General features: G+C 41.0%; 1 protein-coding gene across 1 annotated transcript in view; it reads right to left on the bottom strand.

Annotated features, from left to right (window-relative positions):
* LOC122435681 (pre-rRNA-processing protein TSR2 homolog) overlaps positions 1 to 21,228 on the bottom strand; it is a 114,678-nt gene extending 93,450 nt beyond the window's left edge. The window contains exon 1 of the mRNA XM_043459810.1: positions 20,999 to 21,228. Within this exon, the coding sequence (XP_043315745.1) occupies positions 20,999 to 21,228 (230 nt within the window). The remainder of the gene's footprint in view (positions 1 to 20,998) is intronic.
* Positions 21,229 to 26,265: the final 5,037 nt, after the last annotated feature.

Here is a 26,265-nt window from a genome sequence, read left to right as displayed (position 1 = left end):
CTTTCCTGCTCTTAAAATAATGACTTTCTTTCACCTTAACATTTGTGCCATAGGATGACACTATTCAGTACTGCAGGCATTATCTCTTAATTAACCACCAGTTAATTGGTACATTTCTGCACCATTTTATGCACTGTATTTTATTACATCATTAGACTTTATTTTCATATTCATAATTGCTGATAAGTGCTGAACTTTTTTAACGTGAAACAATTTAGTCATTAAAAATGGATAAAATCTTGAAGGCAGAATATTAAGTAATTATTTCATTTGCAGTTTTTAGATAGATAACAAGGATCCAGTTAGAATGTATATTACCTCTTGTAATTTGGAAATAGATCCTGGGATAGAGAATACCTGCTAGGGTGTAAGTAATGTACTGGGAGTCATGCTGGTGAACAGTCCAAATTAGAAAAGAACAGCATCTTCATTTTTCATTCTTTATAGAACTTGAGGATAACTTTTTAAAAAGTTTTATGAAATAGGTGACTTATAAGGAAAAAAAAGTGTTCATAAAAGTAATAGAATTGGAGGAGGAGCCAAGATGGCGGAGGAGTAGGACGGGGAAACCACTTTCTCTCCTACAAATTCATCAAAAGAATAACTGAATGCAGAGCAAACTTCACAAAACAACTTCTGATCGCTAGCTGAGGTCATCAGGCACCCAGAAAAGCAGCCCATTGTCTTCGAAAGGAGGTAGGACAAAATATAAAAGATAAAAAGTGAGACAAAAGAGCTAAGGACGGAGATCCGTCCGGGAAAGGAGTCTTAGGCAGCATTGCTTGGGGTAGGGTCTGGGCCCGAGTGCCCTGAGGACAATCAGAGGGAGCTTCTGTGAGTTGCCAACTTGAACTGTGGGAGACCAAAAGAGAGAGAGAAAATTAACCGGCCCGAACACACTGCCGGCCATTCGCAGAACAAAGAGACCGAGAAAGTCCAGAGAAGAGCTCGCAGGCTGCTGACCGGCCCAGCCCCACCAGAGGCAGTAGGCAGGGGGGAGGGGAAGGTCGCGGCGAGACACAGGGCCCAGGCACCTGACCTGCGCGGGCAAGGACTGGGGCTGGGGACGCGGAAGGCAGAAGGCGCACACACCTGACTGGCGCCAGCGGAAACTGAAACTGGGTCCGTGGAAGGGAGTGGGCGCGCCACACCTGGGGAGAGTGCGCCCACCAAGCCCCTGGCTGCCTGGACCACTCTGATGGGGAAGGCACAGAGAGCAGGCGCAGCTTTTCCTTCCGCGCTTTTGTGGAACACCCGAGGGCTGGAACCTCGCGCAGCACGGGGCGCGCTCCATATAGAACAGCCGGGAGCCTGAGCAGCGCAGACGGAGAAAGCAGCGCCAGCCCCTCCCCACAGCACCAGGCCCTCCCTGCAGCGCCAGCCCCTCCCCACAGCGCCAGCCCCTCCCCGCAGCGCCAGCCCCTCCCTGCAGCGCCAGCCCCTCCCCGCAATGCCAGCCCCTCCCCGCAGCACCAGCCCCTCCCCGCAGCACCAGTCCGTCCCTGCAGCGCCAGCCCCTTCCCGCAGAGCAATGGAACTAGCTACCTGAATAAGAGTCCACCTCCGCCCCCCTGTGTCAGGGCAGAAATGAGGCTCTGAAGAGACCGGCAAACAGAAGCCAAATAAACAAAGGGAACCGCTTCAGAAGGGACTGGTGCAACAGATTATAATCCCTGTAGAAAACACCGACTACACCGGAAGAGGCCTGTAGATATCGAGAAGTGTAAGCTGGAATGAGGAGCTATCTGAAACTGAGCCAAACCCACACTGACCGCAACAGCTCCAGAGAAACTCCTAGATATATTTTTACTTTTTTTTCTTTTTTTTTTCTTTTTTTCTTTTTTCTTTTTTATTTTTTCTCTTTTATTTTCCTTTAAAATTCCCTACTACTCCCCCATTACTCCTTAACTTTCATTTCCATAGATTTTTACGATTTTTTTAATTAGGGAAAAAATTTTTTTTCTTTCTTTTTTTTTTTCTTTTTTTTTCTTTTTTCTTCTTTTTTTCCTTCCTTTTTCTCTTCTATTTTCTAATTTTCTTTTTCTCTTATTTCTTTTAAAGTCCTCTGGTACTCCTCTACTACTCCTTAATTTTCATTTTCAATACACTATAACCTTACAAAAAAAAAAGAAGAGAAGCCCTATTTTTAAACCGAAGATTATTCTCTCCCAATCTTGACTCTCTGTTTCCTACCTCAGAACACCTCTATTTCCTCCTTTCCCCTTCTCTTCCCAATCCAATTCTGTGAATCTTTGTAGGTGTCTGGGATACGGAGAACACTCTGGGAACAGACAGCTGCGTAGATCTGTCTCTCTCCTCTTGAGTCCCCCTTTTTTCTCCTCCTGCTCATCTCTATCTCCCTCCTCCCTCTCCTCTTCTTCATGTAACTCTGTGAACCTCTCTGGGTGTCCCTAACGGGGGAGAATCTTTCGCCATTAACCTAGAAGTTTTCTTATCAGGGCTGTATAGTTGGAGAAGTCCTGAGACTACAGGAAGAAGAAAACTGAAATCCAGAGGCAGGAGACTTAAGCCCAAAACCTGAGAACACCAGAAAACTCCTGACTACATGGAACTTTAAGTAATAAGTGACCATCCAAAAGCCTCCATACCTACACTGAAACCAACCACCACCCAAGAGCCAGTAAGTTTTAGAGCAAGACATACCACGCAAATTCTCCAGCAACACAGAACATAGCCCTGAGTGTCAACATACAGGCTGCCCAAGGACACACCTAACACATAGACCCATCTCAAAACTCATTACTGGACACTCCATTGCTCTCCAAAGAGAAGAAATCAAGTTCCACGCACCAGAACACTGACGCAAGCTTCCCTAACCAGGAAACCTTGACAAGCCAATTGTCTAACCCCACCCAATGGGTAAATCCTCCACAATAGAAAGGAACCACAGACCTCCAGAATACAGAAAGCCCACTCCAGACACAGCAATCTAAACAAGATGAAAAGGCAAAGAAATACCCAACAAGTAAAGGAACATGAAAAATGCCCACCAAGTCAAACAAAAGAGGAGGAGATAGGGAATCTACCTGAAAAAGAATTTAGAATAATGATAATAAAAATGATCCAAAATCTTGAAAACAAAATGGAGTTACAGATAAATAGCCTGGAGACAAAGATTGAGAAGATGCAAGAAATGTTTAACAAGGACCTAGAAGAAATAAAAAGAGTCAATTAAAAAATGAATAATGCAATAAATGAGATCAAAAACACTCTGGAGGGAACAAACAGTAGAATAATGGAGGCAGAAGATAGGATAAGTGAGGTAGAAGATAAAATGGTGGAAATAAATGAAGCAGAGAGGAAAAAAGAAAAAAGGATCAAAAGAAATGAGGACAACCTCAGGGACCTCTGGGACACGGTGAAACGCCCCAACATTCGAATCATAGGAGTTCCAGAAGAAGAAGACAAAAAGAAAGGCCATGAGAAAATACTCGAGGAGATAATAGCTGAAAACTTCCCTAAAATGGGGAAGGAAATAGCCACCCAAATCCAAGAAACCCAGAGAGTCCCAAACAGGATAAACCCAAGGCGAAACACCCCAAGACACATATTAATCAAATAAACAAAGATCAAACACAAGATAACAAATATTAAACAGCAAAGGGAAAACATCAAATAAACACCCAAAGGGATTCCCATAAGGATAACAGCTGATCTATCAATAGAAACCCTCCAGGCCAGAAGGGAATGGTAGGACGTACTGAAAGTAATGAAAGAGAATAACCTACAACCTAGATTACTGTATCCAGCAAGGATCTCATTCAGATATGAAGGAGAACTCAAAAGCTTTACAGATAAGCAAAAGCTGGGAGAATTCAGCACCACCAAACCAGCTCTTCAACAAATGCTAAAGGATCTTCTCTAGACAGGAAATACAGAAAGGTTGTATAAACGTGAACCCAAAACAACAAAGTAAATGGCAACGGGACCACACCTATCAATAATTACCCTAAATGTTAATGGTTGAATGCCCCAACCAAAAGACAAAGATTGGCTAATGGATAACTAAAAACAAACCCCTAATATATGCCTCTCACAAGAAGACCCACCTCAAAAACAAGAGAACACATACAGACTAACTAGTGAAGGGCCTGGAAAAAATATTTTCAATGCAAAACGGAGACCAAAAGGAAGCAGGACCGTCGCAATACTCATATCAAATAAAATAGACTTTCAAATAAAAGCTGTGAAAAGAGACAAAGAAGGACACTACATAATGATCAAAGGATCAATCCAAGAAGAAGATATAACAATTATAAATATATATGCACCCAACATAGGAGCACCGCAATATGTATGGCAAACACTAATGAGTATGAAAGAGGAAATTAATAGTAACACAATAATAGTGGGAGACTTTAATACCCCACTCACAACTATGGATAGATCAACTAAACAGAAAATTAACAAGGAAACACAAACTTTAAATGACACAATGGACCAGCTAGACCTAATTGATATCTATAGGACATTTCACCCCAAAACAATCAACTTCACCTTTTTCTCAAGTGCACACGGAACCTTCTCCAGAATAGATCTCACATCCCTGGCATAGAAATCTGGTCTTGGAAAAATTAAAAAAATCGAAATCATTCGCATCATCTTTTCGTGACCACCAGTGCAGCTAAGATTAGATCTCAATTACAGGAAAAATAATTGTTAAAACTTCAAACATATGGAGGCTAAATAACACGCTTCTGAATAACCAACAAATCATAGAAGAAATCAAAAAGAAATCAAAATATGTATAGAAATGAATGAAAATGAAAACACAACAACCCAAAACCTATGGGACACTGTAAAAGCAGTGCTAAGGGGAAGGTTCATAGCATTACAGGCTTACATCAAGAAACAAGAAAAAAACCAAATAAATAACCTAACTCTACACCTAAAGCAATTAGAGAAGGAAGAAAAGAAGAACCCCAGAGTTAGCAGAAGGAAAGAAATCTTAAAAATCAGGGCAGAAATAAATGCAAAAGAAACTAAAGAGACCATAGCAAAAATCAACAAAGCTAAAAGCTGGTTTTTTGAAAAAATAAACAAAATTGACAAACCATTAGCAAGACTCATTAAGAAACAAAGAGAGAAGAACCAAATTAACAAAATTAGAAATGAAAATGGAGAGATCACAACAGACAACACTGAAATACAAAAGATCATAAGAGACTACTACCAGCAGCTCTATGCCAATAAAATGGACAACTTGGAAGAAATGGACAAATTCTTAGAAAAGTATAACTTTCCAAAACTGAACCAGGAAGAAATAGAAGATCTTAACAGACCCATCACAAGCACAGAAATCAAAACTGTAATCAGAAATCTTCCAGCAAACAAAAGCCCAGGACCAGATGGCTTCACAGCTGAATTCTACCAAAACTTCAGAGAAGAGCTAACACCTATCTTACTCAAACTCTGCCAGAAAATTGCAGAAGAGGCAAACTTCCAAACTCATTCTATGAGGCCACCATCACCCTAATTCCAAAACCAAAGATGCCACAATAAAAGAAAACTACAGGCCAATATCACTGATGAACATAGATGCAAAAATCCTTAACAAAATTCTAGCAAACAGAATCCAACAACATATTAAAAAAATCATACACCATGACCAAGTGGGCTTTATCCCAGGAATGCAAGGATTCTTTAATATCTGCAAATCAATCAATGTAATACACTACATTAACAAATTGAAAGATAAAAACCATATGATTATCTCAATAGATGCAGAGAAAGCCTTTGACAAAATTCAACACTCATTTATGATTAAAACTCTCCAAAAAGCAGGAATAGAAGGAACATACCTCAACATAATAAAAGCTATATATGACAAACCCACAGCAAGCATCACCCTCAATGGTGAAAAATTGAAAGCATTTCCCCTGAAATCAGGAACAAGACAAGGGTGCCCACTCTCACCACTACTATTCAACATAGTGTTGGAAGTTGTGGCCACAGCAATCAGAGCAGAAAAAGAAGTAAAAGGAATCCAGATAGGAAAAGAAGAAGTGAAACTCTCACTGTTTGCAGATGACATGATCCTCTACATAGAAAACCCTAAAGACTCTACCAGAAAATTACTAGAGCTAATCAATGAATATAGTAAAGTTGCAGGATATAAAATGAACACACAGAAATCCCTTGCATTCCTATATACTAACAATGAAAAAACAGAAAGAGAAATTAAGGAAACGATACCATTCACCATTGCAACAAAAAGAATAAAATACTTAGGAGTATATCTACCTAAAGAAACAAAAGATCTATACATAGAAAACTATAAAACACTGATGAAAGAAATCAAAGAGGACACAAACAGATGGAGAAACATACCGTGTTCATGAATTGGAAGAATCAATATTGTCAAAATGGCTATTCTACCCAAAGCAATCTATAGATTCAATGCAATCCCTATCAAGCTACCAACGGTATTTTTCACAGAACTAGAACAAATAATTTCACAATTTGTATGGAAATACAAAAAACCTCGAATAGCCAAAGTAATCTTGGGAAAGAAGAATGGAACTGGAGGAATCAACCTGCCTGACTTCAGACTCTACTACAAAGCCACAGTCATCAAGACAGTATGGTACTGGCACAAAGACAGAAATATAGATCAATGGAACAGAATAGAAAGCCCAGAGATAAATCCACAAACCTATGGACACCTTATCTTTGACAAAGGAGGCAAGGATATACAATGGAAAAAAAGACAACCTCTTTAACAAGTGGTGTTGGGAAAGCTGGTCAACCACTTGTAAAAGAATGAAACTAGAACACTTTCTAACACCATACACAAAAATAAACTCAAAATGGATTAAAGATCTAAATGTAAGACCAGAAACTATAAAACTCCTAGAGGAGAACATAGGCAAAACACTCTCCGACATAATCACAGCAAGATCCTCTATGACCCACCTCCCAGAATATTGGGAAAGAAAAGCCAAAAACAAACAATTGGGGACTAATTGAAAACTTTAAAAAGCGTTTGCACAACAAAGGAAACTATAGTAAGGTGAAAGACAGCCCTCAGATTTGCGAGAAAAATAGCAAATGAAGCAACAGACAAAGGATAATCTCAAAATTATACAAGCAACTCCTGAAGCTCAATTCCAGAAAAAAATAAATTACCCAATCAAAAAATGGGCCAAAAAACTAAACAGACAGTTCTTCCAAAGAAAGACATACGATGGCTAACAAACACATGAAAAGATGCTCGACATCACTCATTATTAGAGAAATGCAAATCAAAACCACAATGAGGTACCATTACACGCCAGTCAGGATGGCTGCTATCCAAATGTCTACAAGCAATAAATGCTGGAGAGGGTGTGGAGAAAAGGGAACCCTCTTACACTGTTGGTGGGAATGCAAACTAGTACAGCCACTATGGAAAAAAGTGTGGAGATTTCTTAAAAAACTGGAAATAGATCTGCCATATGACCCAGCAATCCCACTTCTGGGCATACACACTGAGGAAACCAGATCTGAAAGAGACACGTGCACCCCAATGTTCATTGCAGCACTGTTTATTATAGCCAGGACATGGAAGCAACCTAGATGCCCATCAGCAAATGAATGGATAAGGAAGCTGTGGTACATATACACCATGGAATATTACTCAGCCGTTAAAAAGAATTCATTTGAATCAGTTCTAATGAGATGGATGAAACTGGAGCCCATTATACAGAGTGAAGTAAGCCAGAAAGATAAAGAACATTACAGCATACTAACACATATATATGGAATTTAGAAAGATGGTAATGATAACCCTAAATGCAAAACAGAAAAAGAGACACAGAAGTACAGAACAGACTTTTGAACTCTGTGGGAGAAGGTGAGGGTGGGATGTTTCGAAAGAACAGCATGTATATTATCTATGGTGAAACAGATCACCAGCCCAGGTGGGATGCATGAGACAAGTGCTCGGGCCTGGTGCACTGGGAAGACCCAGAGGAATCAGGTGGAGAGGGAGGTGGGAGGGTGGGAGGGGGGATTGGGATGGGGAATACATGTAACTCCATGGCTGATTCATGTCAATGTCTGACAAAACCCACTGAAATGTTGTGAAGTAACTAGCCTCCAACTAATAAAAAAAAATAAAATTAAAAAAATATATATATATTATTTTAAAATATATTTAAATATAAAATAAATTTAAATAAATATATTTAAATAAGAAAAAAAATACACACAACCCAATACATTAAAAATGGGGAAAAGAACTGAATAGCCAGTTTCCAGAAGATTAAATATAAATGACCCATAAGCATCTCTCTCACATATGTAGAGATGCTTATTCTCATTAGTAATCAGAGAAATGCAAATTGAGAGCACAAGGACATATCATTTCACACACAAACCATTGGCAAATATTAGAAAGTCTGACAACATTGTCATAAGAATGTAGAGAAATAGGAATTCTCATCCTCTGGTGGGAGCATAAATTGGTGCAGCCAGTGACTGTGGCAATCATAGAAGTGTGCCATTCAACCTCCCTTCAGGACAGCCTGCTGCAGACAGCAAGGCTGATGGCTGAGCATTACAGGGGTACTAGCGGTGGACCATCCCTGTTTAGAGGCAGGACATCTCTAACTGTGGAGTTGGTACAGGAACACCTCACCAGTCTGAGACTCTTCCTACTCAGTTCTCTTCCTTTCTCTCCTTTCACAGAGTCCAGAGCAACATTGAGGTCTGAACGTTCTCTCTGCTTACACCTCTCTGCTCCTTCCCCTTTTCCCTTCCTAGGCATTCCCTCAGTAGATCCTTTGCACATTTGCTCCTCCTCTCCATGAACTGTAGCCAGCCAAGGAATTTTCCAGGCTAGAATACTGGAGTGGATTGCCATTTCCTACTCTAGGGAATCTTCCTGACCCAGGGATTGAACCTGAGTCTCTTGCGTCTCATGCGTTGGCAGGCAGAATTTTTTGCTACTGTGCCACTTGGGAAGCCTGTTATAGTTATAAACAAATGTTACCTTAATAAAAAATAAATCTAAAAGTTAAAAAATACACTGGTTAGAGATATATGTACAAGCGCAAAAATGAAAAAGATCAAAGGAATGACAGAAAATTTAGAAGAAAGGTTACTCCTGGGGTAGAGGTGGAGGGACAGGGAATACAGGGGCCTTTAAGTTACAGGCAATGTTCCATGGCATAATGTAGGTGGTGGGTTCTAGTTATCAATTATTATTATTTTGTGTGCATATTTCACAATATTTGGAAGGCATTGAAAGCCCCAGGTCATAAAAAGTTAAAACAACCTATTTGCTACTCCCTCTTAAAAATCAACACTAATGAATTTCAGCATATCCTTTCCTAGGTTGGGGCTAGACCTGATTTGGGGAAAGGAATGATAAGCTTATGCCAATTTCCATATTTCTCCTTTTCATGCACAGTGAACACATGCTCTGGGGAGCAGAGATCACCACAGCAGATGAAACAGGTGTGCTGCCCGATGCTTCTCTCAAGTCCCAATTAGTCATGCAGGAAAAGGAACTCAGAATAAGGAAGGCGCATGCTCTGTTGCCACTTAATAGTTCAAAAGGTATTTTTTTAAGTATTATGTGTGAATGTTTCCCTTTCAGAGTTAGAGAATTTGAGGAGGTGGGTTGATTAGGGAGCTCTCTCATAAGATGCTGCTGCAGAAATGAACCCTCCCCTCATTTCCACAGACAGAATTGTTTGCAGGCTGAAGCCTTCCTTGGGCCTCAGTCTGGGTATGGCCAGTTGCTGGAGTCCTGTTCCAAGATTTTTAACATCCTCCACAGCCCTGGGGTGGAGATGCTCCAGGAAGGTCTCCCACAAGGAAGGAATGCCTCTGCTGAGTGAGAACTTTCCAGACTGATCCTGTGTTTCAAGAAGCCTGAGTCCTCCAACTGCTGCAATCATTGCCACTAACTTTGTTGTCCTGGTAACAATATCAATATACTTTTGACAGAATTATCACACTGAAAGATAAGAAAACAGAATGTTTCATCAAATCTAGTTTTCATAGCAGTCTTACAAAGTAGATACTTATTGTCCCCATTTTGCAGATAAGAAAACTGAGGCACCAGAGGGGAAGTAAAATGCCCAAGGGCACCCAACTTATGAGAGGTATAGACCTCATAGCATTTGATCTCAGAGCTCACTTCTAGGCTCCAGCCCATCCAGCATGAGTAATACTCACTATGTTCTGTGGATTCTGTACCTCAAGCCTCTCTTATCTATCTTCTCCTTTCCATTCCTACCTGCACTCACTTCCCTAAGTCTTTCAACACTTTTTGATTTGACTATTGCAAAAGCCTTCCAAAGACTTCTTTCTGGCCTCTTCTGTTCATCTACCAGCTTGTCCAATGACTGCCTTCTCTATGTAGCGACCATGAACTGCACCTCACATTCCTTCCTTTGAGCTCCCATGGCATTATGCTTAAACCACTTTTAAGGACTTATTTCCCCCAGCTTTGTACACAGCTATCTCTCCCAAAGCTAACACTTCATATACCATTTTATTTATTTATTTTTTTTAATTTTTTTATTAGTTGGAGGCTAATTACTTCACAACATTTCAGTGGGTTTTGTCATACATTGATATGAATCAGCCATAGATTTACACTTATTCCCCATCCCGATCCCCCCTCCCATCAATGCAAATTCATTGCACCTTTTTAGCATCAGTGTTAGTTTTAGTTCCAGTGCATCTGAATCAGGGGTCATTCCTACTGACAATAATATGAAAGAGAGAGAACAGGAAAGAGGAAACCAGCAGAAGGGAAAAGAAAGGGGAGATAAAGAAAGAGACAAAAGAATTGAGAGTCTGATAAGGAAGCCTGGGAGAGAGGAAAGAAGCTAAGGAAGGGTTAAGCAAGGTCAAGATCAATATGTTCGGCCTTGCAATTACCCCACACAGAGCCAAGGCCAGTTAAGGCTCTATATTACAGAGGCATGGGCAATATCTCTACCATTGTGGAGATTAGGGCAAATGGACGTTGTCTAATGAGGAGAGGAACCCATTGGTGGGAATCTCTACAGCCTTAGATCAACCTGAGGAGGCCCTGAGCATGATTCCTGATCTCAGTCCCCTTAACCCGTTTTTTCCCCCATGAAGTCTAAAAATCTTCAGGAATGAAGAATTCTGTGTAAATAAACATAATAATAGCAGCTTCAATTCATTTAATATTAACTATGTGCAGGCACTAGCTGAAACGTTTTGTGCACATTATTTCATTAATCCTCACAACACAAACAAGTTAGGCATGATCATTTTCTTCACTTAATAGCAAGTGAGGTTTAACAGATGTAGTACCTTGCCCAAGGTCACAGCTCATGCAGGGAAGTTCTAGAATTTGAACCCAGAATCCTGGGATTCTAACACCCATAAGGCTCTGATGTCTTCCAGAATATATTCCAGGGAGAATGAGACCAGAGTGACAATGGAGTACCCTGTGACAATGCTGTGGGATGGGGGGAGGGCAGGGAGAGTTTTTTTCCAACTGAGTAAATCCAGAAAGACTTTGAGGAGGAGGTAGGTTTCAATGAAATACACTGTCATTAGAGACACCTCTGGACTGCTGCCCCTGGCAGGGTCAGTTCTGTTGATTGCCTCTAATAGAGACGATCAGGAGCACATCCACAGTTAAAGAAATCAGAGTCATTGACTCTTTGCAATGAGGTGATCACATACCATAGAGATCTGTGTCGTGTAACGTAAGAGGCAGATAGCGGTCATTATAACATTTCTGATTTCATTAGGTAATTTGGGGAAGGGTTCAAAGAAGTGGACTCTGCTATGAATTGGATGCTGTCAGTAAACTGGGATACTTTTATGACTGAGAATAATATTTATCTAGAAGGTGGGAAAACCAGAATGAGGCTAAGGCTGTAAAATTTTTTTAAGCAGCAGTTATTCATGTCCCCCAGGATAGTGAGATGTTCAGTCCGTTTAGTGGTTTGGACAATGCTCTTGCTTCTGCCTGTGCTCGGATTTGATTACAAGTAGTTTTGATCTTGTCCTGATCCACCAGAGTCACAGAATGTATTGTATGATGTTGATGCTCTGTGAAATTGCTTCTGTTCAACACCATTAGCATGTATTTATCACTGTAGCTGTTTTATGCCTTTATAATTCAAATTCTATACAAGGATTAAAAGGTAGTTTAGGCACCATTACTATATGATTACAGGATTATGTATTTGCCTATGTATTTACTTTTACCAGAGAGTTTTATATTTCTCTATGCTTTTTGCTCTCTAGCTAGCATCCTTTTGTTTCAACTTGGAAGACTCCATTTAACATTTCTTGTAGGGCAGTTCTAGGTATAATAGACTCTCAGCTTTTATCTGGGAAGAATGGATATCTTTATTTCTCCTTCATTTCTGAGGGGCACTGTTTGATGGATATGATATTCATGGCTAGCATCGTTTTTTTCCTTTCAGCATTTTGAAATGCCTCTTCACTCCCTTCTGGCCTGTAATATTTCTGTCAAGAAATTCCCTAACAATCTTATGGGAGCTTCCTCGTACGTGATGAGTAGCTTTTGTCTTGCTGCTTTCAAGATTATCTCTTTGTGACTTTGACAGTTTGGTTATAATGTGTCTTGGTGTAGGCCTCTTTGTGTCCATCCTACTTTGCAGTCTTTTGACTTTTTGAATTTAGATGTGCATTTCCATTTTCAAATTTGAAAAATGTGCAGAATATTGTAAAGCAATTCTCCTGCAATAATTCTGTTTTTAAATTTAGGGAAATATTCAGCCATTATTTCAAATAAGCTTTCTGTTCCTTTCTCTTTCTCTCTTCCTCCTGGACTGCCGTAATGTATGTATTAACCAATTTGATAGTGTCACATAAGTTCCTTGGGCTTTTCCCACTTCATCCCTGTTTCATTCTGTTCTTCTGACTTGATAACTTCAAATGACTTGTCTTTGAGCTTGCTGGTTCTTTCTTGTGATTGATCAAGTTTTATTAAATCCCTCTAGCGAAATTTCAGTTCAATTATTGTATTCTTCGGCTCAAGAATTTCTATTTATTACTTTTTTAAAATAATTTATATCTCTTTGCTGATTTTTTCATTTTGTTCACACATCATTTTCCTGATTTCATTCAATTGTCTATCTATGTCCTCTTATAGTTCATTGTTTCCTTAAGATGATTATTTTTACCTCTTTGTTAGGTTATTCATAGATCTCTTTCTTTAGGGTCATTTTCTGGGGATTTATTGTGTTTCTTGGATTGGGCTATGTTTCCCTGTCTCTTTATATGCCTCATTTTTTTTTTTTCTTTTGCTGGGATTTGTGCATTTTGAAAAAAACAGCCACCTCTCCAGGTCTTTATGGACTGGCTTCACACAGGGGAAGAATTTCAGCCATCAGCCTGGAGAGATTCCATATGTCTCTCAAGCCTTTTCTGGGGATGCATCTTATCTGGACATGTGTATGAAATTTCCCCGTTAGAGAGGTTAGCATGTTTCCTTTCTAGAAGCTCATAATCCCTTGCTGCCTCTAGCGTTTGTGTGCAGTGCTGCAGGTTCTCTGCTGGGGCAACAAGCCACTGAGCCCTGTTCTTAGAAGCTCTCAGACATCCAAAGCATGCCAGTTCTCCATCGTTGCTCTGAGTCAGACAAATCAGAAACCAGTCCCTCAGGCAGCTCTCCCAAAAGCTGGAACATCAGACGCACTTTTCTCTTTCCCTTTCAAGGGAGAAGCTATGAGTTAGCTATTTTCTCTGATAAAATGTAGTGGATTTTCTCACCGATTTTAATGTGACTGTTATTGTATTTGTGTTTGCCTGAGGGTACCGCAATTTCTTAACTGATTTCTGGAATTCTCATAAAGGCTTTTTGGATCAGATATTGTTGTAAGGTTGGCATCTCTGTATGGGAACAAGGTCTGAGGCTTTTTATTCCATCATCTTCTTCTATCACCATACCTTTTAAGGGACAATGAATTTGAGACTTAGAGAGATAAGATGAATTCCCCAAAAATGCACAGTGAGAAAGTTTCAGAACTGGATTCTGAAAGAGGAATAATCTGAGCACCAGTCTGTGTGCTTGGCATCTGCATCCTATTATGCAGCTGGCAGTCGAGGAAAAGGAGAATCATGCAATCTGAAGCCATTCTGTGCAGGGGCAAAAAGGGCTATGATGCGGAGTCAAATAGGAAAAGGTCTCCTTTTCTACTGGACATGTTGTTTACTTAGACAAATTAATACGTTTTTTAAATGAAATTAAAGAGGTCTCCAATTGCGAATCTAGACAGTCTTCTTTTTAATAAAGTGGATTCAATTTTATTACATGTTATTAGGTATCAGGCTGCTGAAAGTGAAAGTCACTCAGTCGTGTCCGACTCTTTGTGATCCCGTGGACTATACAGTCCATGGAATTTGCCCAGGCCAGAATACTGGATGGGTAGCCTTTCCCTTCTCCAGGGGATCTTCCCAACCCAGGGATCAAACCCAGGTCTCCCACATTGCAGGCAGATTCTTTACCAGCTGCGCCACAAGGGAAGCCCAAGAATACTGAAGTGGGTAGCCTATCCCTTCTCCAGCAGATCTTTCCAATCCAGGAATCGAACCAGGGTCTCCTGCATTGCAGGTGGATTCTTTACCAACTGAGCTCTCAGGGAGGCTGATCAGGTTGCTGAAAGGATTTATAAATTTTTGACTCATGAACTTATTTTTATTGAAGTATAATTAATATAATATTTATATTAGTTTCAGCCATAAAACACAATGATTCAATATTTGTATATGTTGCAAAATGACTAACATGTTAGCATCCATCTCCATGCAGATTTATAGTCTTTTCTTGTGATAACTTTGAAGATTTACTGTCTTCAGTTCAGTTCAGTTGCTCAGTCGTGTCTGACTCTTTATGACCCCGTGGACTGCAGCACACCAGACCTCTCTGTCCATTGCTAACTTCCGGAATTTACTCAAACTCATGTCCATTGAGTCAGTAATGCCATCTAACAATCTTATCCTATGTTGTCCCCTTCTCCTCCCACCTTCAATCTTTCTCAGCATCAGGGTCATTTCAAATGAGTCAGTTCTTCACATGGGGGGCCAAAGTATTGGAGTTTCAGCTTCAGCATCAGTCCTTCCATTGAATATTCAGGGGAGATTTCCTTCAGGATGGACTAGTTGGATCTCCTTGCTGTCCAAGGGACTCTCAAGAGTCTTCTCCAACACCATAGTTCAAAAGCATCAATTTTTCGGTGCTCAGCTTTCTTTATAGTCCAGCTCTCACATCCATACATGACTACTGGAGAAAATATAGCTTTGACTAGATGGACCTTTGCTGGCAAAGTAATGTCTCTGCTTTTTAATATGCTGTCTAGGTTGGTCATAACTTTGCTTCCAAGGAGTAAGCATCTTTTAATTTCTTTTTTTTTTCATTTATTTTTATTAGTTGGAGGCTAGCCTCTTTTAAGTTCATGGCTGCAGTCATTATCTGCAATGATTTTGGAGCCCTCCCCCCCCGCCAAATAAAGTCTGTCATTGTTTCCACTGTTTGCCCATCTATTTGCCATGAAGCGATGGGACCAGATGCCATGATCTTAGTTTTCTGAATGTTGAGCTTTAAGCCAACTTTTTCAGTCTCCTCTTTCACTTTCATCAAGAGGCTTGTTAGTTCTTCTTCACTTTCTGCCATAAGGGTGGTGTCATCTGCATATCTGAGGTTATTGATATTCCTCCTGGCAATCTTGATTCCACCTTGTGATTCATCCAGTCTAGTGTTTCTCATGATGTACTCTGCATGTAAGTTAAATAACTAGGGTGACAATATACAGCCTTGATGTATTCCTTTCCCAATTTGGAACCAGTCTGTTGTTCCATGTCCAGTTTTAACTGTTGCTTCCTGAACTGCATACAGATTTCTCAAGAGGCAGGTCAGGTGGTCTGGTATTCCCATCTCTTTCAGAAGTTTCCAGACTTTGTTTTGGTCCACTCAGCCAAAGGCTTTGGCATAGTCAAGTGGAACTCTCTTGGTTTTTCAATGATCCAATGGATGTTGGCAATTTTATCTCTGGTTCTTCTGCCTTTTCTAAATCCAGCGTGAACATCTGGAAGTTCACAGATCACATAATGTTGAAGCCTGGCTTGGAGAAATTTGAGCTGTCTGCTTTAAAATATAATATGGTATTATTAACTATAGTCACTGTGCTGTACATTATACCCCCATGATAGAGATGGCTTCTGAGTGGTTTACACTGATATGTTTTCTATATAAAATATTATTTTCTAAAGTTTGAAAAAGGATAGTCTTTAGGGTTTTCTTCAGATCACTTATTTTATAGGTGCTTTTTATCCTAGCTCCATTGTCACCTCCCCATATAACCTACAGCAAGTCACATGGCTAGGAAGTGAGCCTGGTTATAAACCTGTAAGCTACAAGTTCTTACATTTTTTTCTTCTTTTTTTTCCTTCCCTCTGGCATTTCTTCCTTCTTTCCTTTCTCCTTTCCTTCCTTCCTTTCTTTCTTAAGTAAGGGCTTCCCTGCTCATCACTTTAATAAATAAATTGGGGGAGGGGGAGTGGATAAGAAATATTCAACACGGGGCAAAAAAACAAAGTTCATAAAATGTCCTCCTAGTTATGGTTGCTGGGTTACACTCACTGAATTATTTTATGAAGGATGTTCCTGATCTCCTTTTTCTCCAGGTATTTGTTTAAACTTATTATGACTATTGTTGTGCCAATAACATTACAGAAATCAAAAGCAAAATAATTCTCCTGGGATTCCACCAGCAAAAGGAATAAAAGAGAATTCTATAGCTAGAAGACAATCAAATTTTGAGTCCTGAACCTGCCATTTCCTAGAAATGCACTGTGCAGCTGCAGAATAAGCAGAAAAGGACTGACCTCCCAGTGTTGTTGTGAGCATTCAATAAAATAATGTGCATAAAAGTACCTCATAACTGTAGGTTACTGGGTACTTTGGTTATAATTATTTTTTCCTTTTATATTATCTTCCAAATCTTGCCCACAGGCATACAACCTTTCCCAGCTCTGATAGTCATACACAGAAGTTCATTGCTTGCCACTTGCACTTACTGTGGACTTGCTTGCCTCTTTCTACATCATCACTATCATCATTTTGAAGGTAGTGTGCTCTCTTAAGTGGATGTGCCATAACACATCAAGCCATTTCTCCCCTCTTGGGTGGTGTATCTATTCCTGAAGTTTCACCATATAAATAGATAACAATGAGCATCTTTTAATGGTTTGTATTCTTTGTACATCAACAGGAAATGTTAAACTCTAATTTAGAAGTCTGTAAGAGCTAAACTTTTCACTTTCATGCATTGGAGAAGGAAATGGCAACCCACTCCAGTGTTCTTGCCTGGAGAATCCCAGGGACGGGGGAGCCTGGTGGGCTGCCGTCTATGGGGTCGCACAGAGTCAGACACGACTGAAGCAACTTAGCAGCAGCAGCAGTCAGGGCTAAAAAACGTTCTTCTGAGAACATAAGTGGCCAAAGTCAGCCTTGCTGCCAGTGAGGCTTTCACAGGCCAGAGTCTCAGGACCCATCAAGGGTGCTTTGCGCCCCTGCAAAGTCAGGAGAGAAACACAGAGAGGGGCCTGGGCAGCGACTTTTCAGTATAAGTCTGGGAACTGCTGTGCCTGTGCCTGGGAGCACTCATTTAGAGATGGGAATAGATGTAAACACAACTTTCAAGGACCAAAAGCCAAAGTCTTGGTCTGCAGAGGTTACAATTCGAAACAGTCTACTCGGGTGTGGGAACAATGAGCAAAATGGCCCAGGCTGACAAGTCACAAGGCATATAAAGATGGGATCAGTGCTGTAAGAGGCTTCACCTGGAGGCAGGTCTGAGACAGGCCAGAGTCGGAGGAGCGGTTGGAAGAAAAGGAGGCCAGAGCCAAGCTCCATTCAGGGCAGGAAAGGCTCAGGGAGAAGAGGCAGTGCAAGAGGAATCACAATCCATTCACAGGGAAAGAGGCCTTTTATAAGCTGCCTCATTAGGACAGAGCAGGGGGAGTGGAGGCAAGTGGCCTCTCCTGGGAACGGGAAGAAACTCAGATGGCAAGTGGGTCAGGAATTTGTTGGTCGCAACATATGGAAGTAGGCCCAGAGGACGAAGGTGCCAACAATCGAATGAGCTCAGGACAGGTCCACGCTCAGCCTGGCTCCCTCCACCGTGATACATGGAAGAGGTAACAGGAGCAGAAGCAATCACAGGCCAACCAGACAGTGTCATCCCTATGCACAAAACTCTTCAAAGCATCCCCTTTGCTCTTAGGATATGGTCTGACTCCACCCTGTGCCAGCCTCCTGTCTTCCCTCCACCAGTACACTGGCTCAGAGTCTTAAAATAAATTGTGAAAAGGTCTGGTTTGGGGTCAAATCTATGATCCACATTTCCCTGGTACAGATCCACCACAGTGAAGGACTAGAGTACAGGCACCGGTGAGAGGTACTGAATGGGTACAGTGGAAAGGGTAGAGGACAGGGAGACAGGTTGGGGTGCCAACTCCAGCTCTGCTGTGCTTTGGGCACCTTTCTTCTCCCGGCTAGGCCTCCGATTTCCCTGCACATAAGTCCTTTTCATTCTAGTGTCATATGGTTTGATGGGCAGCTTGGATACACAGTTGCATTATGGGGGATGATTCACCCCAAGGCTGTTGCTAGCCTTTATGTAAATATGAAAAAAGGCACTCTTTTCACTAGGCATTTTACTTACTTAAGTTAGAAAATTATCCTAAGAAATATATAATCTTTGCTATCTACTAAAGGAAGAGCATCCACTAGGATGGTGTATTATAAAACCTACATAAATTTTCAGCAACCCTGGACCCACATGGTACTCATGTCAGAAATTAGGGGCTGGTTATGGAAAATAGTATAGAAGGTCCTTAAAAAACTAAAAACAGAAGTACCATATGATCCTGCATTCTCATTCCTGGGCATATGTCCAGAGAAAAATCACAATTTGAAAAGATACATGCACACCAATGTTCACTGCAGCACTATTTACAATAGCCAAGACATGAGACAAACCAGATGCCCATCAACAGATGAATGGATAAAGAAGAAGTGGTACATATATACAATGGAATACTACTCAGCCAAGAAAAAGGATGAGATAATGCCATGTGCAGCAACATGGATGTATTTAGGAATTACCAGGCTAAGTGAAGTAAGTCAGAGAAAGACAAATACCATATGATATTGCTTGTATATAGAATCTTAAAAAATGCAAATGAACTTTAATACAAAATAGGAATAGGACCACAGATAGAAAAAAAATTTATGGTACCAAAGGGGAATGTGGGGGAGGCATAAATTAGGAGTTTGGGATTAACACATACACACTATTATATTTAAAATATATAATCAACAAGGATCTATTGTATAACACAGGGAACTCTAAGCAATACTCTGTAAGAACCTATAAGGGAAAAGAGTCTGAAAAATAATACACACACATATAAATAACTGAATCACTTTTCTGTATACCTGAAACTAACACAACATTGTAAATCAACTATACTTCAGTTAAAAATAATTTGGCTATTTTTTTTAAACAAAAGAGATCAGGGGCTGGGAAGGCCAACAGTCTGGCCCAGTGAGGCATACCTTACTGGTCCAGGACCAATAAGGAAGAATTTGACTTTTGAACTGAGCAAAGTAGAATAGAAGAGTCTGTCATTAAGCAAGAACCAGAAGAAATCTCATCAACAGAGTGATGGTGGCAGTCCCACAGACATCTCTTCTTTATGGGCCAAGCAAAGCTCTCCAAAATGACCCAGCCAGAGGCTACAGTTTGATATGGGGTCAGGCTTGGGGAGGGAGGAATGTCATTCCTTGAATGGCCTGATTGCTGACATGATAGGAAACGATAACCTCTCTGTCACTGGCCTCTTTCTGGATGACAACAAATACTTGACCAGGTCCTCTCAGGCAAGACTTTCTCAAGGTCATTTCAAACAAGCCCTAGACTCTGGAGACCTCCTCAGACACCTCAGATGCCCAGACGTAGCAAGAAAATGTGGACTTGCCAGTGCACCAGCCCTGAGCACTTGTCTCATGCATCCAACCTGGGCTGACGATCTGTTTCACACTTGATAATATACATGTTTCCATGCTATTCTCTCAGATCATCCCACCCTCACCTTCTCCCACAGAGTCCACAAGTCTGTTCTATACATCTGTGTCTCTTTTTCTGTTCTGCATATAGGGTTTTTGTTACCATCTTTAAAAATAAATGAAAAAAAAATAAAAAATAATATAAAATAAAATATGAGTCAAAAAAAAAGTGGACTTAACACAGAAGTCTCCTAAACATTTTAAAGAACTGGTGTTTCTTCCTCTACCAATGAAACTTCCATAGCACACAATGGGTACATATATCTAGGATGGACTTTTTCACCAGCAACAAAAACATGAAATTAGCTGGTCCCTAAAGGCAATTTTGTTCTTCCCTGCCTGATGCTTTAATAAATCTTCCCAATCAGGGAGGTCAGGAGGTGTTGGGGGAAGGTACCACATTTGCTTTCAATATTCTCACATTCTGCATGAGCAAGCATTTTCCATTTAGGGCCTGTGATGATCCCCTTGAGTCTGTCTGTGTGATCGTGTGATTTCTAGTTTCTGGGGGCCTGGCCATGTGTTTGCCTTGGCCAACTATAACAGGAAACTTTCTTTCACATTTTTGGGTTTCAAAATTTAAAGTCCTGAGAATATTTTAGAAACAGGCCCCTGACCAGGACAATGTTTCTACTGTAATAGAGCCTAAAATGGATGATTCTCAGGAGCATAATCCTTCTCCTTCCCCAGCCACACTTTTGAAGAGAGCAAAAGAGACTTGATTTGAATGTTCATATTTCAGTCCATTCCCTGGCTGCTGTGAGAAATGTGAGTGGGCACAAAGTACTCTCCTCTTGTGTTGACAACCCAGGAGCCCCAGAAGATGCTATTTTTTTCTGCCAAATAGTAAACTGAGGAGCTGCTAGGAGAAAGAAAGACTTAGCATGGTCTGGCCCTGAGGATGAACATAGCAGCAGTTTATATTCCAGAGATGGTTCAGTGATAGCGTTGGTGGTGGGGATGATGATGGAGGTGGGGATGGTCATCGTGGTGGGAATGATGATGGAGATGAGGATGGTCATGGTGGTGGGAATGATGATGGAGATGAGGATGGTCATGGTGGTGGGAATGATGATGGAGATGAGGATGGTGACTGTGGTGGGCATGGTGATGGAGGTGCACATGGTGATGGCGGTAGGAATGGCTGTGCTAAGATTAAAGGGGTCTTTCTTCTGGGCTGAGGGGGTCGGGGGGGGGGAACCTATAAACTGTAAGCCTTAGCAATCCATCTGGAAATATAGGCAATGTGCAATCTGTCTGGGACTCCTGAATCGAGGAGTTCATGATCTCTGGTAACTCTATTCTGCAATGGAAGGGAGCACTGCAAATCACTGGTACATCCTGAGGATTTTGAAAGCCAAGAGGATGTGAAAGCAAAAGATCCTTGGCTTACCTTGGTCCCTCTTCTTAGGTCGGCATTGCAATAACTGAATTGGAATTTCCTTATTAGATATTTGTATTTTCTTGTATTTTGTGTGTGTGTGTGTGTGTGTGTAACAAATGAGAATCCCTGTTGCCAGGATTTGGGAATGAGGCAGCTCATTAGCCTTTATGATCTTACAGGGCATTCTTCTGAATATCCAAAAACAAGTCACTAAATCTTTTGCTATGCCTTCAAAAAAAATTCCACAAATCAAATCATCACTCATGTAATTTGATAGCTATTTCCCCTCTAAAATTACAGTCATTGTTCAAAAATCCTTGATAAAGAAGTATATATGCTGCTATATCACACACTTGAAACATTTTATAAATGTGTTTAAGCATTATTGCTTCCTTTTCTAATCTCATGTATTTTATACATTTAAAGACCTTTCTGAAACTGTAGGCTTTAGCAGGCCACTGAGGGGCCAGGGCACAACCAGGTTAAGGCCTCCTGCAGGCTAAGTCACTTCAGCTGTGTCTGACTCTTTGCGACCCTATGGACATAGCCCACCAGGCTCCTCTGTTCATGGGATTCTCTACTAGAGTAGATTGCCATTCCTTCTCCACAGGATATTCCTGACCCAGGAATCGAACCTGCATCTCCTGTGTTTCCCGCATTAGCAGGCAGGTTCTTTAACATTAGTGCCACCTGGGAGACACTAAGACCTTCTAACTCACAATAAATGGCACTCGTGGTCCCAGAAAGGCTAACTGCCAAGGGTGAACAGTTTAACACAAACTCATCACCAGAGCAGTGCAACTCAGAGCTGTTCTGTAATAGCATGCCGCTCACAGGCTTGACTCAAGGAAGGAGCAGCACTCATGCCCGAGGAGCTAAAATCATGCCATCCGTCAACACCAAGCCATAGCCACAAGTCCAGTCCCTTCTTAGTAATCCCACAGGAGGTTTGCTACATGATCACCTGAGCTGCAGTGTCATTAGCCTGTGTAGACTGAGTTCTGCCCCTCAGTGGGCCAGAAAAAGGCAAACCTGATTCTTCATTCTAGCAAGAAATGATTGTCCCTGGACTTGTGCAAAGAGCATGATTTCAAAACAACTGATCAATAGAAACAAACCAAATGTCCATCAACAGATGAATGGATTAAGCAGATGTGGTACATATATAAAAGGGAATACTACTCAGTCTTAAAAAAGAATGAAATAATGCCATTTGCAGTTAACACCATGGATGGACCTAGAGATTATCATATGATATCACTTATATGTGAAATCTAAAATACGACACAAATGAACTTATATACAAAACAGAAATAGATCAACAGACATAGAAACAAACTTATGGTTACCAAAGAGGAAAGGTGGGGAGGGATAAATTAAGAGTTTGAGATTAACAGATACACATTACTGTATATAAACTAGATAAACAACAAGGGCCTACTGTATAGCACAGAGAACTACATTCAATATCCATTCAATATAAGCCATAATAAAGATTGAAGGCAGGAGAAGAAGGGGATGACAGAGAATGAGATGATTGGATGGCATCACTGATTCGATGGACATGAGTTGGAACAAGCTCCAGGAGTTGCTGATAGACAGGGAAGCCTGGTGTGTTGCAGTCCATGGGGTCACAAAGAATCGGACACAACTGAGTGACTGAACTGAACTGAAGCCGTAATGAAAAAGGATATGTAAAATAATGTATCTTATGGGCATCCTGGTGACTCAGATGGTAAGGATGCATGAGACAAGTGCTCCGGCCTGGTGCATTGGAAGACCCAGAGGAATCGGGTGGAGAGGGAGGTAGGAGGGGGGATCAGGATGGGGAATACATGTAAACCCATGGCTGATTCATGTCAATGTATGACAAAAACCACTACAATATTGTAAAGTAATTAGCCTCCAACTAATAAAGATAAATGGAAAAAAATTTTAAAAAATTAAAATGCTGGTACTAAAAAAAAAAAAAAAAATAGAATCTGCCTGCTATGCAGGAGACCTGAGTTCAAACCCTGGATCAAGAAGATCCCCTGGATAAGGGAAAGACTACCCACTCTAGTATTTGTGCCTGGAGAATTCCATATATCTGAGTAAGTTTGTTGTATAGCAGAAATTAACACATTATAAATTAACTATAATAAAATAAAATTAAAAAAATAATAACATCAAATACATTTCAGTCTATGCCCTGTAAAACCTGCTCACCAAGATTGGACATTGAGAGTGAGTGGGGAGAATGCACCTAACTCTGGTACTTGAAGAATGTTTCTCACTGGCACCATCACCCTTTCCCTTACTGCTCCCTCCCTTCCCTTTCACTTATTGGTCATACTGGGAGATAATGGGGTGCATTCCTTTGGGGGGAAGGTAAAACTGTGAAAAATGTGCATTCTCTCTCATCTTCCCTCATCTTCCAATATTTATTTTTAATCCAAGAAATAATGTTTTTTTTTCATGCATTCAACCAACACGTGGATTCCTATTATAGCAAGATCTGCTTTTATACACATTATTTCCTCATCTGGACAGAAAACACTCTAATTTTCATATGAGAGAAATTCCCACAGATTAAGTTAGGATGTAGTAACAGTTTCTGTAAAGGAGTGGCCATATGTCAAGTACTAGAAGAGAATTTCACACTTTAGACAACATGTTACAAACAGCACCCTAATTAATCTGCCTGACTCTGTCTCCACTTTAGATAGACAAGGAGATAAAGTCACTTGCCTTGCCCAAGTTCACATGGACAGCCAGAAGAAGAGCTAGCACTTGGACTTGGCTGTCTCACCAAGAGTCTCCACGTGGTCCAAAAGCTACAGGTTACTGCACTTTTAAGATGGTGCTGGGTGAGAAGACAGCCACATTAGTCCTGTCTCACCAGTAGATGGGGTTCTCTTCCAAATCTTAAGATGTCTGTCTAGAGACATGCCCAGAGTCCTAGGGCAATTCAGGAAGGAATTTCCCAATTGGAAGCACAGAATATGAGCAACAGAGGAATTAAAGGATGGGCCATTTAAAGGTTTCCACCAAACTTTCTCTCTGGATATATCTGTGGTTCCTACAGCAGTCTGATGGGAAATGTCCAGAATACACCTGTAAATACTCAACTGCTGCTACAATTATGGGAGTGAGTGGACCATCTGTCATTTGGAGAAACAACTGTCTAATTGCATCCTTAACTGATTATTTGCAGATGTGTTCAATACGTGCAAAAGAGAAAGCCACTTGGAGTCATGACCAAGGGCTTCATTATCACATTAGCAAATCCTTCTTAAACAGCCCAGAAGAGACCTGCAAGTCAGAAGCTTTCCCCCAGATCAGCCATCCTAGTGGGACAGAGAGAAGAATGGGAGTGGGACAGAGAATGAGAGAGAAAAAGAGAGCAAGTCAGATTCTCCTTCAAGGGCCTGAGCCAGGCTTCTGGAGTGGTCAGCCACAACCAGGCACACTTTCTGCAAGAGAAGTGACCCAAAGTCCTGGTCTGGAGAAGGAGAAGGAAGGGCAACTGACCTCCCAGATCCTCAGACCAGGCGTGAGACAATAGCACTGGGCCAACACATGTAAAGTTCAGTCAGATCCTCCAGAGCAACCCTACCTTCATTAACAATATTAACTGAAAGATGACTGTGGCTCTGAATTGCTAGATCTACCCACAGAACTGCCTGGGAGCATATGATAGTTAAAAATGACAGAGATGCCCAAGATTTGGCTCAGACGGTCTTTTCTTTTATGGTCACTGAAAGAATCGCAGAAGGGCTTCACCTGCCCGTATGTCTCTCAGTACCATGATCACACTTACCTGTTGGTCAGACAGCTGCTGCCTGTCCCACCTGACAAATCAGAGTCAAGAAATGCCAGAGCTGGTAGGGCCCCTGGCGAGCACTAGGGCCACCCTCATTTATTTTACAGATGAAAAAGTAGTGGTGGGGAGAGAAGAGGCTTGTCTGAGGTTACGCAGAAAGTTTGGGGCAAGATCAAGACTAGAATCTAGGTCTCCTGGGGCAGGGGTCAGGATGCCATGTGCTTACCGGTTGCTGTCTAATATTAGGCAGGTATGTGTGATGGTTCCTTGACAGAGCCAAGACATGTCACCTCCAGCCTCATCCCCCTTTCAAACCTGTCCTGAGGAGCACCTCAGTTCTGATGAATATTTGTCAGATGGAATTTCCTCTACCTGTGTTGTCCCAAATATTCCCTAAGGCTAAAGGCACTGGAAATATGCACCAATTAATGAGGACTGTAGATGACAGAATCTTGTAGCAGGCAAAGCCATAAAAATCTAGAAGAATCTTCCCTAGGTATAGATATAAAAACTCCTCTGGGAACATCTCTGCAGGAAGAGTATTTCTATGACACCAAGTTAAAATCTAAATTACATTGTGTGGACTAGTAAATAACACATAAACTAAAGCAGCGCTTTATGAGGAAAGCTCATCTGATATTTCAAGGATTTTCCCACTCTTCAATTCATTATATAATATGGACACTTTGAGCCACAAAATTTCTAGAGTTTATTCAATACTTTTTATGTGCTTTACAAGGTCATTAGAGAATGTATTTGCTCTTTCCCTTACAGATTGGAAGGTGGGTAGTGATATATGAGGTTTCACATTTTATTTATTCACCAAACTGTTCCAGATGTGGTCCCATCATTTATCCACTGACACATCAAACCTGCTGGGTGCCCTGCACACTGACCTCCTCCCCACATTCGCTTTCATGCTCTTAAAGTTATAGCACAGCTCACTTCGATGAGAAGACAAGAGAATTGCTA

This window comes from Cervus canadensis, chromosome X, assembly GCF_019320065.1.
Source record: "Cervus canadensis isolate Bull #8, Minnesota chromosome X, ASM1932006v1, whole genome shotgun sequence".
NCBI classification, from domain to species: Eukaryota; Metazoa; Chordata; class Mammalia; order Artiodactyla; family Cervidae; genus Cervus; species Cervus canadensis.
This window is presented reverse-complemented; position numbering and strand designations above follow the sequence as displayed.